The sequence below is a fragment of the Callithrix jacchus genome, chromosome 22, assembly GCF_049354715.1.
Source record: "Callithrix jacchus isolate 240 chromosome 22, calJac240_pri, whole genome shotgun sequence".
Lineage (NCBI taxonomy): Eukaryota > Metazoa > Chordata > Mammalia > Primates > Cebidae > Callithrix > Callithrix jacchus.
Window position 1 is genome coordinate 19,634,897 of NC_133523.1, and position 13,157 is coordinate 19,648,053.

The 13,157-nt window shown below is 39.2% G+C and overlaps 1 protein-coding gene across 13 annotated transcripts in view; it reads right to left on the reverse strand.

The window, feature by feature from the left end:
- Window positions 1-931: 931 nt before the first annotated feature.
- Window positions 932-13,157, reverse strand: part of LOC100408621 (uncharacterized) — a 65,827-nt gene continuing 53,601 nt past the window's right edge. For 12 of the 13 annotated variants that reach the window (XM_078362013.1, XM_078362015.1, XM_078362012.1 and 9 more), the window contains one exon: window positions 932-4,792. In XM_078362013.1, coding sequence (XP_078218139.1) covers window positions 3,285-4,792 — 1,508 coding nt within the window. In that variant the 3' untranslated portion in view covers window positions 932-3,284. The remainder of the gene's footprint in view (window positions 4,793-13,157) is intronic. The other variant, XM_078362022.1, reaches the window with a different exon arrangement.

Genomic DNA, 13,157 nt, shown 5'->3' on the forward strand with positions numbered 1-13,157 from the left:
AAAATCATTTATTAAGAATCTAAAAATGAATTATATTTATACTTGTCTATAATTTTTATTATGACCATAAAAATAACCCTGTAGTAAATAAAAATTGTACCTGTGAAAATTTTTTATATGTGTAAAATTGGATTGTTTGTAAAACAAAGGATAAATGCTAGCACTGAAGGATGCCTCACTTAATGCTGATATGACTATTACATATTCTACTCCTGTATTAAAATACGCCATATATTGCACAAATGTATATTCATATTATGTACCCAACAAGATTAAAATAAATTTAAATGATTAAAAACAGAATAAAAATTTAACCTGGCCAGGTATAATAGCTCATGCCTATAATCCAAGCACTTTGGAGGCCAAGGCAGGCAAATCACCTAAGGTCGGGAGTTCAAGACCAGCCTGACCAACATGGTGAAACTGCATCTTTTTATTTTTGAGATGGAGTTTCGCTCTTGTTACCCAGTCTGGAGTGCAATGGTGCGATCTCGGCTCACCGCAACCTCCGCCTCCTGGGTTCAGGCAATTCTCCTGCCTCAGCCTCCTGAGTAGCTGGGATTACAGGCACGCACCACCATGCCCAGCTAATTTTTTGAATTTTTAGTAGAGACGGGGTTTCACCATGTTGACCAGGATGGTCTCGATCTGTTGACCTCGTGATCCACCCGCCTCGGGTTCCCAAAGTGCTGGGATTACAGGCGTGAGCCACCGCGCCCAGCAACCCCATTTTACGAAAAAAAAAAAAAAAAATTTAACCTACAGAAATAATATTCTTTAACTTATTTGCAGTTGAAAGCCACTGGCAAAAAAAATTACGTTAATCCGTTATGTATATTGTTACGATCTTTTACATATACCCTTGGATAAGGTGGAAGAAGTTAAAGTTTGTGGCATAATAACGCTTCATTAAATGCACAAGAAGTAAAAATTTTGAATTAAAGTATTAACTTTATTAATCTAAAATTTTTTAATGTACTGCATTTCATATATAAAAGTACAGTTAATATACTAATTTAATTTTAAACATGTTGTCTTCATATGACAATGCACAGTATTACTCTGAACATCTCTCATGCATCACTCAATATTATGTTAACCTTTAAGAGCCTCTCCACTGAGATTTTCATCAGGCATTTTACGTTTTAATGTCTTTACTTTTGTATAGAAAAGATCATAAATAATGCCCACCTAATAAAAAAGAACTTCTTGTCTAGAGGCCCAGGTGGGTGGATTACAAGATCAGGAGTTTGAGACCAGCTTGTCCAACATGATAAAACCACATCTCTATTAAAAATACAAAAATTGGTTGGGTGTGGTGGCAGGTGCCTGTAATCCCAGCTAATTGGGAGACTGAGACAGGAAAATTGCCTGAATCCAGGGGGTGGAGGTTGCAGTGAGCTGAGTTGTGCCACTGCACTCCAGCAACTCTGTCTTAAAAAAAAAAAAAAAAGCCAGATGCAGTGGCTCACACCTGTAATTCCAGCACTTTGGGAAGCTGAGGTGGATGGATCACGAGGTCAGGAGTTCAAGATCAGTCTGTCCAACATAGTGAAACCCCATCTCTACTAAAAATACAAAACATAGCTGGGTGTCATGGTACGCATCTGTGATTCCAGCAACTCAGAGTCTGAGGCAAAAGAATCGCTTGAACCCAGAGGCAGAGGATGCAGTGAACCGGGATTGTGCCACTGCACTCCAGCCTGGGCGAATGAGCAAAACTCTCTCTCTAAAGAAACAAAACAAAACAAAAAAAAGAATGTCTCCTATCTTTGATGCAGCAACAATTGATCCATGCTTTCATGTGTGAGTCCAACAGAAATGAAGAAACAGAATAATTTCAGGATTGAATTACATTATTATTCGCTTCTCAAAAAATCTGTAATATTTTTTAAGAAATATACTTTGAATGTAATAATACCTGCAAAAAAACCTTCTGATTCTCTTAAAGTTTTATACAAAGGATTTTTCTACCAATTTTAGTTTTAGATTTTCTATACTCAGCACTCTGATTTAGGATATCTGATGTGTCAGTGCCTTATATATTTCTACCATAAATACTCTGATATTTGCATAGACTTAATTACGTATTAATTTTTTTAACTTTTACTGCATCTGCAGAAATATCGTGTAGTATAAACTGTTATTTTCTAAGATGTAGGTTTTGAAAAAGTGTTTTTCCAAATCTATTACATCTGCACATCTTTTCTTCACTATAAATCCCCTGATGCAGAACAAAGTTTGAGCAACTACTTCAGAGTTTTTCTCTAGAACAAAATGTCTATAATAAGATCTATGATACCAGTAAAGAGGTATAACTCTCTTTATATTTGTAATGTTCATCTTCAAAATAAATACTCTTCACTATGAAAGCTTGTATTTTCTGAAAAATCTTGACAGAAATTGCACTTATAATGCTTTTATTAAGTACAAATTCTCTGGTGTTAAGAGGTGAGCATGTGGTGTGAGATGTGAGCAAGTAAGACATGAGTAAGATATGAAAATGGATTTTTCAGTCTTTATATAATTTATCTCAAGTATAAAGGCTTTCTTGTACAGTAAGGTGTGAGCACTGGTTACAAGTTTTGCCACATTGTTCAAACGTGTAGGCCTTTTTTATAGTATAAATTATCTTACCTAAATCAAGTGTGACAACCATTTAAAGGCCTTGTCTCATTCTTCAAATTTCTAGGGTTTCTCACCATGATAATTTCTCTTATGGTTAGAAAAGTGTGAGGTGTTGTCAAAGGCATTGTCAAACATTTCTGGTTTGTACAGTTTCTCTCCAGTATAAATTATTTTATGTCTGTTAAGAACTGAGGGCTGGCTGGGTGCAGTGGCTCATGCCTGTAATCCTAGCACTTTGGGTGGCTGAGGCAGGTGGATCACCAGGTCAAGAGATCGAGACCATCTTGGCCAACATGGTGAAACCCCGTCTCTACTAAAAATACAAAAATTAGCTGGGCATGGTGGTGAGCGCCTGTAGTCCCAGCTACTCAGGAGGCTGAGGCAGGAGAATTGCCTCAACCCAGGAGGAGTAGGTTGTGGTGAGCCGAGATTGCGCCATTGCACTCCAGCCTGGGTAACAAGCAAAACTCCATCTAAAAAAAAAAAAAAAAGAATTGAGGGCGTATTAAAGGCTTTACCATGTTTTTCACACTTGTAGGATTTCTGTACAGTATCAATTTAATACTTAGTAAGACTTGAGAAATGGTTAAAAGCTTTGCCACATTCTTCACATTTGTAGAGTTTCTCTACAGTATGAATTATCTGTTTAATAAGGTTCAAGGATTAAAAGCATTGCCACATTCTTCATAGTTGTAAGGTTTCTTTCCAGTATGAATTCTCCTATGTTTAGTAAGAGTTGAGGATTGGTTAAAGGCTTTACCACATTCTTTACATTTGTAAGGTTTCTCTCCAGTATGAATTATCTTATGTTTAGTAAGGGTTGAGGACCGATTAAAAGCTTTGCCACATTCTTCACATTTGTAGGGTTTCTCTCCAGTATGAATTATCTTATGTTTACTAAGGTTTGAAGACCAATTAAAACCTTTGCCACACTCTTCACATTTGTAGGGTTTCCCTCCAGTGTGAATTCTCTTATGTGTAGTAAGAAATGAGAACCGATTAAAAGCTTTGCCACAGTCTTCACATTTGTAGGGTTTCCCTTGAGTGTGAATTTTCTTATGTTTGGTAAGGATTGAGGACCAATTAAAAGCTTTGCCACATTCTCCACATTTGTAAGGTTTCTCTCCAGTATGAATTATCTTATGTTTCATAAGGTTTGAGGACCGATTAAAAGCTTTGCCACAGTCTTCACATTTGTAAGGTCTCTCTCCAGTGTGAATTCTCTTATGTTTAGTAAGGTTTGAGGACCAGTTAAAGCCCTTGCCACATTCTTCACATTTGTAAGGTTTCTCTCCAGTATGAATTATCCTATGCGCAGTAAGTAGTGGGGACTGGTTAAACACTTTGCCACATTTTTCACATTTGTAGGGTTTTTCTCCAGTATAAATCATCTTATGTGTAGTTAGATTTGAAGGCTCATTAAAGGCTTTGCCACATTCTACACATTTGTAGGGTTTCTCTCCAGTATGAATTTTCTTATGTTCAGTAAGGACTGAGAAATATTTAAAAGCCTTGCCACAGTCTTCACATTTGTGGGGTTTTGCATCAGTATGTATTTTCTTATGACTAGTAAGCCTTGACTGGTACATAAAGGATTTGCCACATTCTTCACATTTGTAGGGTTTGTCTCCAGTATGAATTATTTTATATGTAATAAGGGTTGCGGAAGATTTAAAAGCTTTGCCACATTCTTTGCATTTGAAGGGTTTCTCTTCAATATGAATTCTCTTGTCTCTAGTAAAGGTTGAGAACCACTTGGAGGCTTTGCCATGTTCTTCACATTGGTACAAATTCTCCCCAGTATGAACTCTTTGATGTTGACTTAGGTGTAAAAGCATGCAAAATGATTTGTCACATTTTTGACAGTTGAAAGGTTTCTTTCTAGTCTGTCTTATATTATCTCTATTTGAATTAAAAAATTTATGAAAGACTTTCACATATTGATCACATTGAAATACTTTGCTCTGGGTAGTTGTGAAACACTGGTTGAGTTCATTATAACCTTCTTTGTGCACCTTACATTCATCCACCACACTTTCACAGCCTTTTCTTAACTGTAAATTTTCATGTCCACATTTTCTGTATCTTCCCAGTATCTCTTGTTGAAAAGAATGTTTTATGTCTTGCTCTGGCCAAAGGTAATTGGGAAAATAAGAACAGATAGCTGAAAGAAATAAAAACAACAAATTGTTAAACTTACTATGCTTAGATAAACATACTTTACAAATTGAACCTACATAATAAAGGGAGCTAAGGCCTGTAATCCCAGCACTTTTGGAGGCCAAGGCAGGCATATCACCTGAGGTCAGGAATTTGAGACCATCTGGACCAACATGGAGAAACCCTGTCTGTACTAAAAATACAAACTTAGCTGCGTGTAGTGGTGCATGCCTGTAGTCCCAGCTACTAGGGAGGCTGAGGCAGGAGAATCACTTCAACCTGGGAGGCTGAGGTTGTGGTGAGCCGAGATCACGCCATTGTACTCCAGCCTGGGCAACAAGAGCAAAACTCTGTGTCAAAAAAAAAAAAAATTCTGAGGCTGGGCACGGTGGCTCACGTCTATAATCTCAGCACTTTGGGAGGCCGAGGCGGGTGGATCACAAGGTCAAGAGATGGAGACCATCCTGATCAACATGGTGAAACCACGTCTCTACAATAAATACAAAAATTAGCTGGACATTGTGGTGCGCACCTGTAGTCCCAGCTACTCGGGAGGCTGAGGCAGGAGAATTGCCTAAACCCAGGAGGCAGAGGTTGCAGTGAGCCGAGATCAAGCCATTGCACTCTAGCCTGGGTAACAAGAGCGAAAACTCTGTCTCAAAAAAAAAAAAATTCTGAAAGAAAAAATGTCAAAATAAAGAGGCTCAACAAACAAACTAGGATACACACAAAGATGTTTATAACAAACATATATATATGAACAATTTCAAAAGTCACAGAAAAGAGAATGGAGCTGCAAGATAAAAATGATGTGTCACTTACAAGCATAGTCCTATGAGATAGGTGTGAACTGTCAACAAAAACTGTGCCAGCCACAAAGAAACTGTGCGATATAGTTAACATCCTGAAGAAAATAGCTATCAAGTGAGAATAATACCATCAGCATATCTATCCTGCCAAATAATTTTATTAAAAGACCTTAAAACATAACCAAATTCTGAAAAGTTATATTGCAATTCATATGCCCTAAATATAAAGAGAGCTGAAAGCAGTTGCTTTTACTGAAAATAACATGATTCAACAAAACAACACATAATTGTATAAAATACCTTATTTTCTGGGAAGACAATGGACATACACAAAAATGGAATTTCTTAGCATTATAATAATGGTGTAAAAACATTTTTAGTTATTCTCTAAAATTTGAAAGGTAAAAGCATATAAATCATTATAAACATTTATTAATGAATATACAACATGATATATATAATTAGCAACATCAATGACAAATTTGAGGGCAGATATAATGAGAAAAAAATTTTTGGATGCAGCTGAAGTTCATTTTCACCAGATTGAAATAGATTTTTGTATCTTTTAGAGGCTCTGTTTAATCCCCAAGGTACCACCAAGGATATGTCTGCATAGATACACAACACAAAATAAAAAAGTGAAAGCATATCAAGATAAGTGTAAAAAAGACACAAAGACAGAAAAAGAGAATGAAGAACAAAGATACAAGAAGCAAATGAAACAAAATAACAATACTAAGTTTTCATAAGTGAAGAAAAGTAAAATTATTCTCACACAAGCAAATGCTGAAGGAATACATCACCACCAGGCCTGCCTGGCTAGAGCTCTACAAAGAAGCACGAAATATGGGAAGAAAAAACCATTACCAGTCATTGCAAAAACACACTGAAGTACGAAAACAATGACACTATAAAACAACTACATCAACAACTCTTCAAAATAAGCAGCTAGCACGATTTGGACAGAATCAAAACCACACATAACAATATTAGCCTTAAATGGAATAGACTGAATGCCTCAATTGAAACAGAAGGGCAAGCTGGATACAGTTACGACCCATATGTATGCTGTATTCAAGAGACCCATTTGACAGGAAAAGACAAACCCAGGCTCAAAGTAAAGGAATGGAGGAAAATTTACAAGGCAAATAAAAGCATAAAAAAGCAGGGGTTGCAATCATAGTTTCTGACAAGACAAACTTTAAGCCAACAAACATCAAAAAAGAAAAAAGAAATGCAATACATAATGGTAAAGAGATCAATTCAAGCAGCACGCAGATTCAGAAAACACATTCGTAGAGACCTACACTCCCACATAATAATAGTGAGAGACTTTTAACACCCCACTGTTAGTATTAGACAGATTCGTGAGACAGAAAAGTAAGAAGAGTATTCAAGACTTGAACTCAGCTGTGGGTCAAATGGACCTGATAGATATCTATCTACAAAACTCTGTAGCCACAAACACCACAATACACATTCTTCTAAGGTGCACATGGCAGTTAAATATACATATTGATCATATAATTGGAAGTAAAACACTTCTCAGCAAATGCAAAAGAACTGAAATCATAACAGTCTCTCAGACTGCAGTGAAATCAAATTAAAACACAAGAGTAAGACTCACCAGGCACGATGGCTCATACCTGTAATCCCAGCACTTTAAGAGGCTGAGGTGGGTGGATCACTTGAGGTCAGGAGGTTGGGATCAGCCTGGCCAACATGGTGAAACCCCATCTCTACCAAAAATACAAAAAGTTACCTGAGCATGGTGACACATACCTGTAGTCGCAGCTGCTCAGGAGACTGAGGCACAAGGATCACTTGAAGCCAGGAGGCAGAAGTAGCAGTGGGCTAAGACCATGCCACTGCACTCCAGCCTGGGTGACAGAACAAGACTCTGTTACAAAAAAGCAAAACAAAAAACACCTCAAAAGTAAGAAACTCATTCAAAAGCACACAACTACATAGAAATTGAGCAACCGGCTCCTGAATGACTTCTGGCTAAATAATAAAATCAGCAGTGGGCATCTATGCCTACACCCTTCTGATCATACCTGATCTCTGTATCTAAGCAGGGTTGGGCCTTGCTGAGACTTGGATGTGAGACCACCTGGGAATACTGGGTGCTTTATGCTTTCGCTGGGCATGGCGGCTCACTCCATCCAACACTTTGGGAGGCTAAGGCAGGCAGATAATCTGAGGTCAGGAGTTTGAGACCAGCCTGGCCATCATGGCGATACACTGTCTCTACTAAAAATACAAAAAACTTAGCTGGATGTGGTTGTGGACACCTGTAATTCCAACTACTCAGGAGTTTGAGGCTGGAGAATCACTTGAAACTGGGAGGTGGAGGTTACAGTGAGCCAATATCATGCCACTGCACTCCATCTAAAACTAAATAGATAGTTTTAGATAGAGGAAAACTCCATCTAAAAAAAAATCAGAAATAAAAAAATTATTTGAAACCAATGAGAATGAAGAGACATTCATTGTACCAGAATCTCTAGCACACAGCTAAGGTAGTGTTAAGGGGGAAATTTATAGCACTAAACACCCACATCAGAAACCTAGAAAGATCTGAAATGGACACTAACGTCATAACTAAAAGAATGAGAAGACCAAGAGCAAAGAAACCTTCTAGCAGAAGACAAGAAGTAACCAGATTCGAGTGGAAGTGAAAGACAGAGACAAAAAAACTCTTCAAAAACGGGAACTTTTTTTTTTTTTTCTGAGACGGAGTTTCGCTCTTGTTACCCAGGCTGGAGCGCAATGGCGCGATCTCGGCTCACCGCAACCTCCGCCTCCTGGGTTCAGGCAATTCTCCTGCCTCAGCCTTCTGAGTAGCTGGGATTACAGGCACGCGCCACCGTACCCAGCTAATTTTTTGTATTTTTAGTAGAGACGGGGTTTCACCATGTTGACCAGGATGGTCTCGATCTCTCGACCTTGTGATCCACCCGCCTCGGCCTCCCAAAGTGCTGGGATTACAGGCTTGAGCCACCGCGCCCGGCTTTTTTTTTTTTTTTTTTTTTTAAACAGAGTCTCGCTCTGTCGCCAGGCTGGAGTTCAGTGACACGATCTCGACTCACTGGAATCTCTACCTCCCAGGTTCAAGCAATTCTCCTGCCTCAGCCTCCCGAGTAGCTGGGACTACAGGCGAACACCACTACACCCAGCTAATTTTTGTATTTTTAGTAGAGACGGAATTTCACCATGTTGGCCAGGATGGTCTCTATCTCTTGACCTCGTGATCGGCTCGCCTCGGCCTCCAACAGTGCTGGGATTATAGCCATGAGCCACCACGCCCGGCTGGAACTGGTTGTTTTTGTTGTTTTTTTTTTTGACAAAATTAATAGACTGCTAGCTACAGTAATATAGAAACAGAGAATGAAATAGATAATAAAAAATGGTAAAGGGGATATGATCACTGACCCCATAAAGTAAAAAGAACCTTCAGAAAATACTGTAAACACCTGTATGTACATAAATTGAAAAATCTAGAAGAAATTAATAAATTCCTGGACCCATCCTTTCAAGACTGAACCAGAAAGAAGTTGAATCCCTGAAAAGACCAATAACAAGTTCTGAAACTGAGGCAGTAAATAGCTTACCAACCAAAAAAGGCCAGGACCAGATGAATTTATAGCTGAATTCTACCAGAGGTACAAAGAGAAACAAAAAGAAACCGTTTCTTCTGAAACGATTGCAAATGATAGAAAAGGAGGGGACTCTTCTTCTTCTTCTTTTTAAGAAAGGAGTCTCGCTCTTTTGCCCAGACTGGAGTGCAGTGGTGCGATCTTGGCTCACTGTGGCCTCCGCCTCCTGGATTCAAGCAATTCTCCTGCCTCAGCCTCCTGAGTAGCTGGGACTTTAGGCATGTGCCACCACGCCCGACTAATTTTTCATATTTTTAGTAGAGACGGGTTTCATTATGTTAGCCAGGATGGTCTCAATCTCCTGACCTCGTGATCCATCTGCCTCTGCCCCCCAAAGTGCTGTGATTACAGGTTTGAGCCACCGCGCCTGGCTGGGGCCTCTTCCTAACTCATTCTATAAAACCAGCATCGTCGAGCCCCGCCCCGCCCAGTGGGCCCCCTGCGGCGGCCAGACTTGCACTCCTCTAGCAGCAGTTCCACGTCGTGCCGATGGCCCGCTACCAGGAGGTTCTAAGGACGCTGGACGGAAAAGCTGGTGCCCCGACTGCGTGCAGGCTGAACCAGTGGTACAAGAGGGGCTGAAGCACGTTAGTGAAGGATGTGTGTTCATCTACTGCCAAGTAGGAGACAAGCCTTATTGGAAAGATCCAAATAATGACTTCAGAAAAAACTTGAAAGTAACAGCAGTGCCTACACTACTTAAGTATGGAACACCTCAAAAACTGGTAGACTCTGAGTGTCTTCAGGCCAACCTCGTGGAAATGTTGTTCTCTGAAGATTAAGATTATATGATGGCAATCATGTCTTGATTTCCTGATTTTAGTATCAATAAACTGTATACGTGCTTTGAATTCTTATTAGCAATAAATGTTAAAAAAAAAACTGGCATTTAAAACTGCTATTAAAATGCCCATGATTTCCTGATTTTAGTATCAATAAACTGTATACGTGCTTTGAATTCTTATTAGCAATAAATGTTAAAAAAAAAACTGGCATTTAAAACTGCTATTAAAATGCCAATGATTTCCTGATTTTAGTATCAATAAACTGTATACGTGCTTTGAATTCATATTAGCAATAAATGTCAAAAAAAAAAAAGCATCATCCTGATATCAAGACCTGGCAGAAATTAAAATAAATAAAATAAACAAACTTCAAGCCAATATCCCTGATAAACATCAATGCAAAAATTCTCAATAAAATACTAGCAAACTGAATCCAGCAGCACATCGAAAAGCTTATCCACCACAATCGAGTTAGCTTTATTCCCAGGATGCAAGGCTGGGTCAACATACAAAAATTGACAAACCTAATTCATCACATAAACAGATCTAAAGACAAAAACCACATGATTATCTCAATAGATGCAGGCCGGGCACGGTGGCTCAAGCATGTAATCCCAGCACTTTGGGAGGCTGAGGCAGATGGATCACGAGGTCAAGAGATCGAGACCAACCAGGTCAACATGGTGAAACCCCATCTCTACTAAAAATATGGAAAAAAAAAAAAGAAAGAATGAGCTGGGCATGGTGGCACGTGCCTGTAATCCCAGCTAATCAGGAGGCTGAGGCAGGAGAATTGCCTGAACCCAGGAGGTGGAGGCTGCAGTGAGCTGAGATCGTGCCATTGCACCCCAGCTTGGGTAGCTAAGTGAGACTCCATTGCCAAAAAAAAAAAAGATAGATGCAGAAAAGGCCTTTGACCAAATTCAACATCCCTTCATGTTAAAAACTCTCAATAAGCTAGGTATTCATGGAACATACCTCAAAATAATAGGAACTATCTATGACAAATCCACAGCCAGTAGCATACTAAAAGGGAAAAAGCTGAAAGCATTCCCCTTGAAAACTGGCACCAGACAAGGATGCCCTCTCAGCACTCCTATTTAACATAGTATTGAGTTCTGGCAGGGAAATTAGGCAAGAGAAATAAGTGATATTCAAATAGGAAGTCAAACTGTCTCTGCAGACGACAGGATCCTAGATCTAGAAAGCCCCCCTGTCTCAGCCCAAAACCTTCTTCATCTAATAAGCAACTTCAGGAAAGTACTGAGATACAAAATCAGTGTGCAAAAAACACAAGCATTGCAATAGGCCAACAATAAACAAGCAGAGAGCCAAACTACAAAGAAACTCTCATTCACAATTGCTACAAAGAGAATAAAGTACCCAGGAGTACAGCTAACAAGGGAAGCGAACGACCTCTTCAAGGAGAACTGCAAACCACTGTGCAAGAGGATCAGAGAGGACCCAAATAAAAAAGACAGAAAGAATCAATATTGTAGAGATGGCCATACTGCTCAAAGTAATTTATAGATTCAATGCTATTCAGACTAAACTACCATTAACATTCTTCACAGAATTAGAAAAAAACTATTTTAAAATTCATATGAAACCCCAAAAGATCCCATATAGCCAAGAGAATCCTAAGCAAAAAGAACAAAGCTGAAGGCATCATGATATCCAACCTAAAAGTGTCCTACAAGACTGTAGTAACCAAAGCTGCCTGAAACTGTTATAAAAACAGACACGGAGACCAATGGAACAGAATACAGAACTCAGAAATAAGATTCCGTATCTACAACCATCTGATCTTTGAAAAACCTGACAAAAACAAGCAATGGGAAAAGGATTCCCTTTTAATAAATGGTACTGGGAGAACTGGCTAGCCATATGTAGAAGGTTGAAACTGGATCCCTTTCTTCCGCCTATACAAAAATTAACTAAAGATGAATTGAAGACTTAAATGTGAAATTCAAAACTACAAGAATCCTAGAGGAAAATCTAGGCAGTACCATTCAGGACATAGGCATAGGTAAAGATTTTATGATGAAAGCAATTGCAACAGAAACAAACATTGACAAATGGGATCTAATTAAAGAGCTTCTGCACAGCAAAAGAAATTATCATCAGAATGAACAGACAATCTACAGAATGGAAGCACATTTTTGCAGTCTATCCATCTGACAAAGGTTAATATTCAGAGTCTACAAAGAACTTAAACAAATCTACAAGAATAAAACTAACAACCCCATTGGAAAGTGAGCAAAGAATAATAAACACTTCTCAAAAGAAGACATTTATGTGGCCAACAAACATGAAAAAACATTCAACATTAGTGATCATTAAAGAAATGCAAATCAGGCCAGGCGCAGTGGCTCAAGCCTGTAATCCCAGCACTTTGGGAGGCCGAGGCCGGCCGATCATGAGGTCAAGAGAACCAGACAATCCTGGCCAACATGGTGAAACCCCGTCTCTACTAAAAACACACACACACACACAAACACACAAATGTGCTGGGCGTGGTGGCTTGTGCCTGTAGTCCCAGCTACCTGGGAGGCTGAGGCAGAATTGCCTGAACCCGGAGGCGGAGGTTGCAGTGAGCCAAGATCACGCCATTGCACTCCAGCCTGGGTAACAAGAGCGAAACTCCGTCTCAAAAAAAAAGAAATGCAAATCAGAATCACAATGAGATACCATGTCACGCCAGTCAGAATGGTGATTATTAAAAAGTCAAGAAACAACAGTGTTGGTGAGGCTATGGAGAAACAGACATGCTTTTACACTTTTTGTGGGAATATAAATTAATTCAACCATTGTGAAAGCCAGCATGGTGACTCCTCAAGATCTAGAACCAGGTATACTACTGGACCCAACAATCCCATTAGTGGATATATACCAAAAGAATATAAATCATTCTATTATAACGATACATGGATGTGTATCTTCATTGCAGCACAATTCACAATAGCAAAGACATGGAATCAACTCAAGTGCCCATCTACAATGGACTGGAAAAGGAAATGTGGTGCCGGGTAATCACACCACATGGTGGCTCACGCCTGTAATCCCAGCACTTTGGGAGACTGAAGTGGGTGGATCACGAGGTCAGGAGTTCGAGA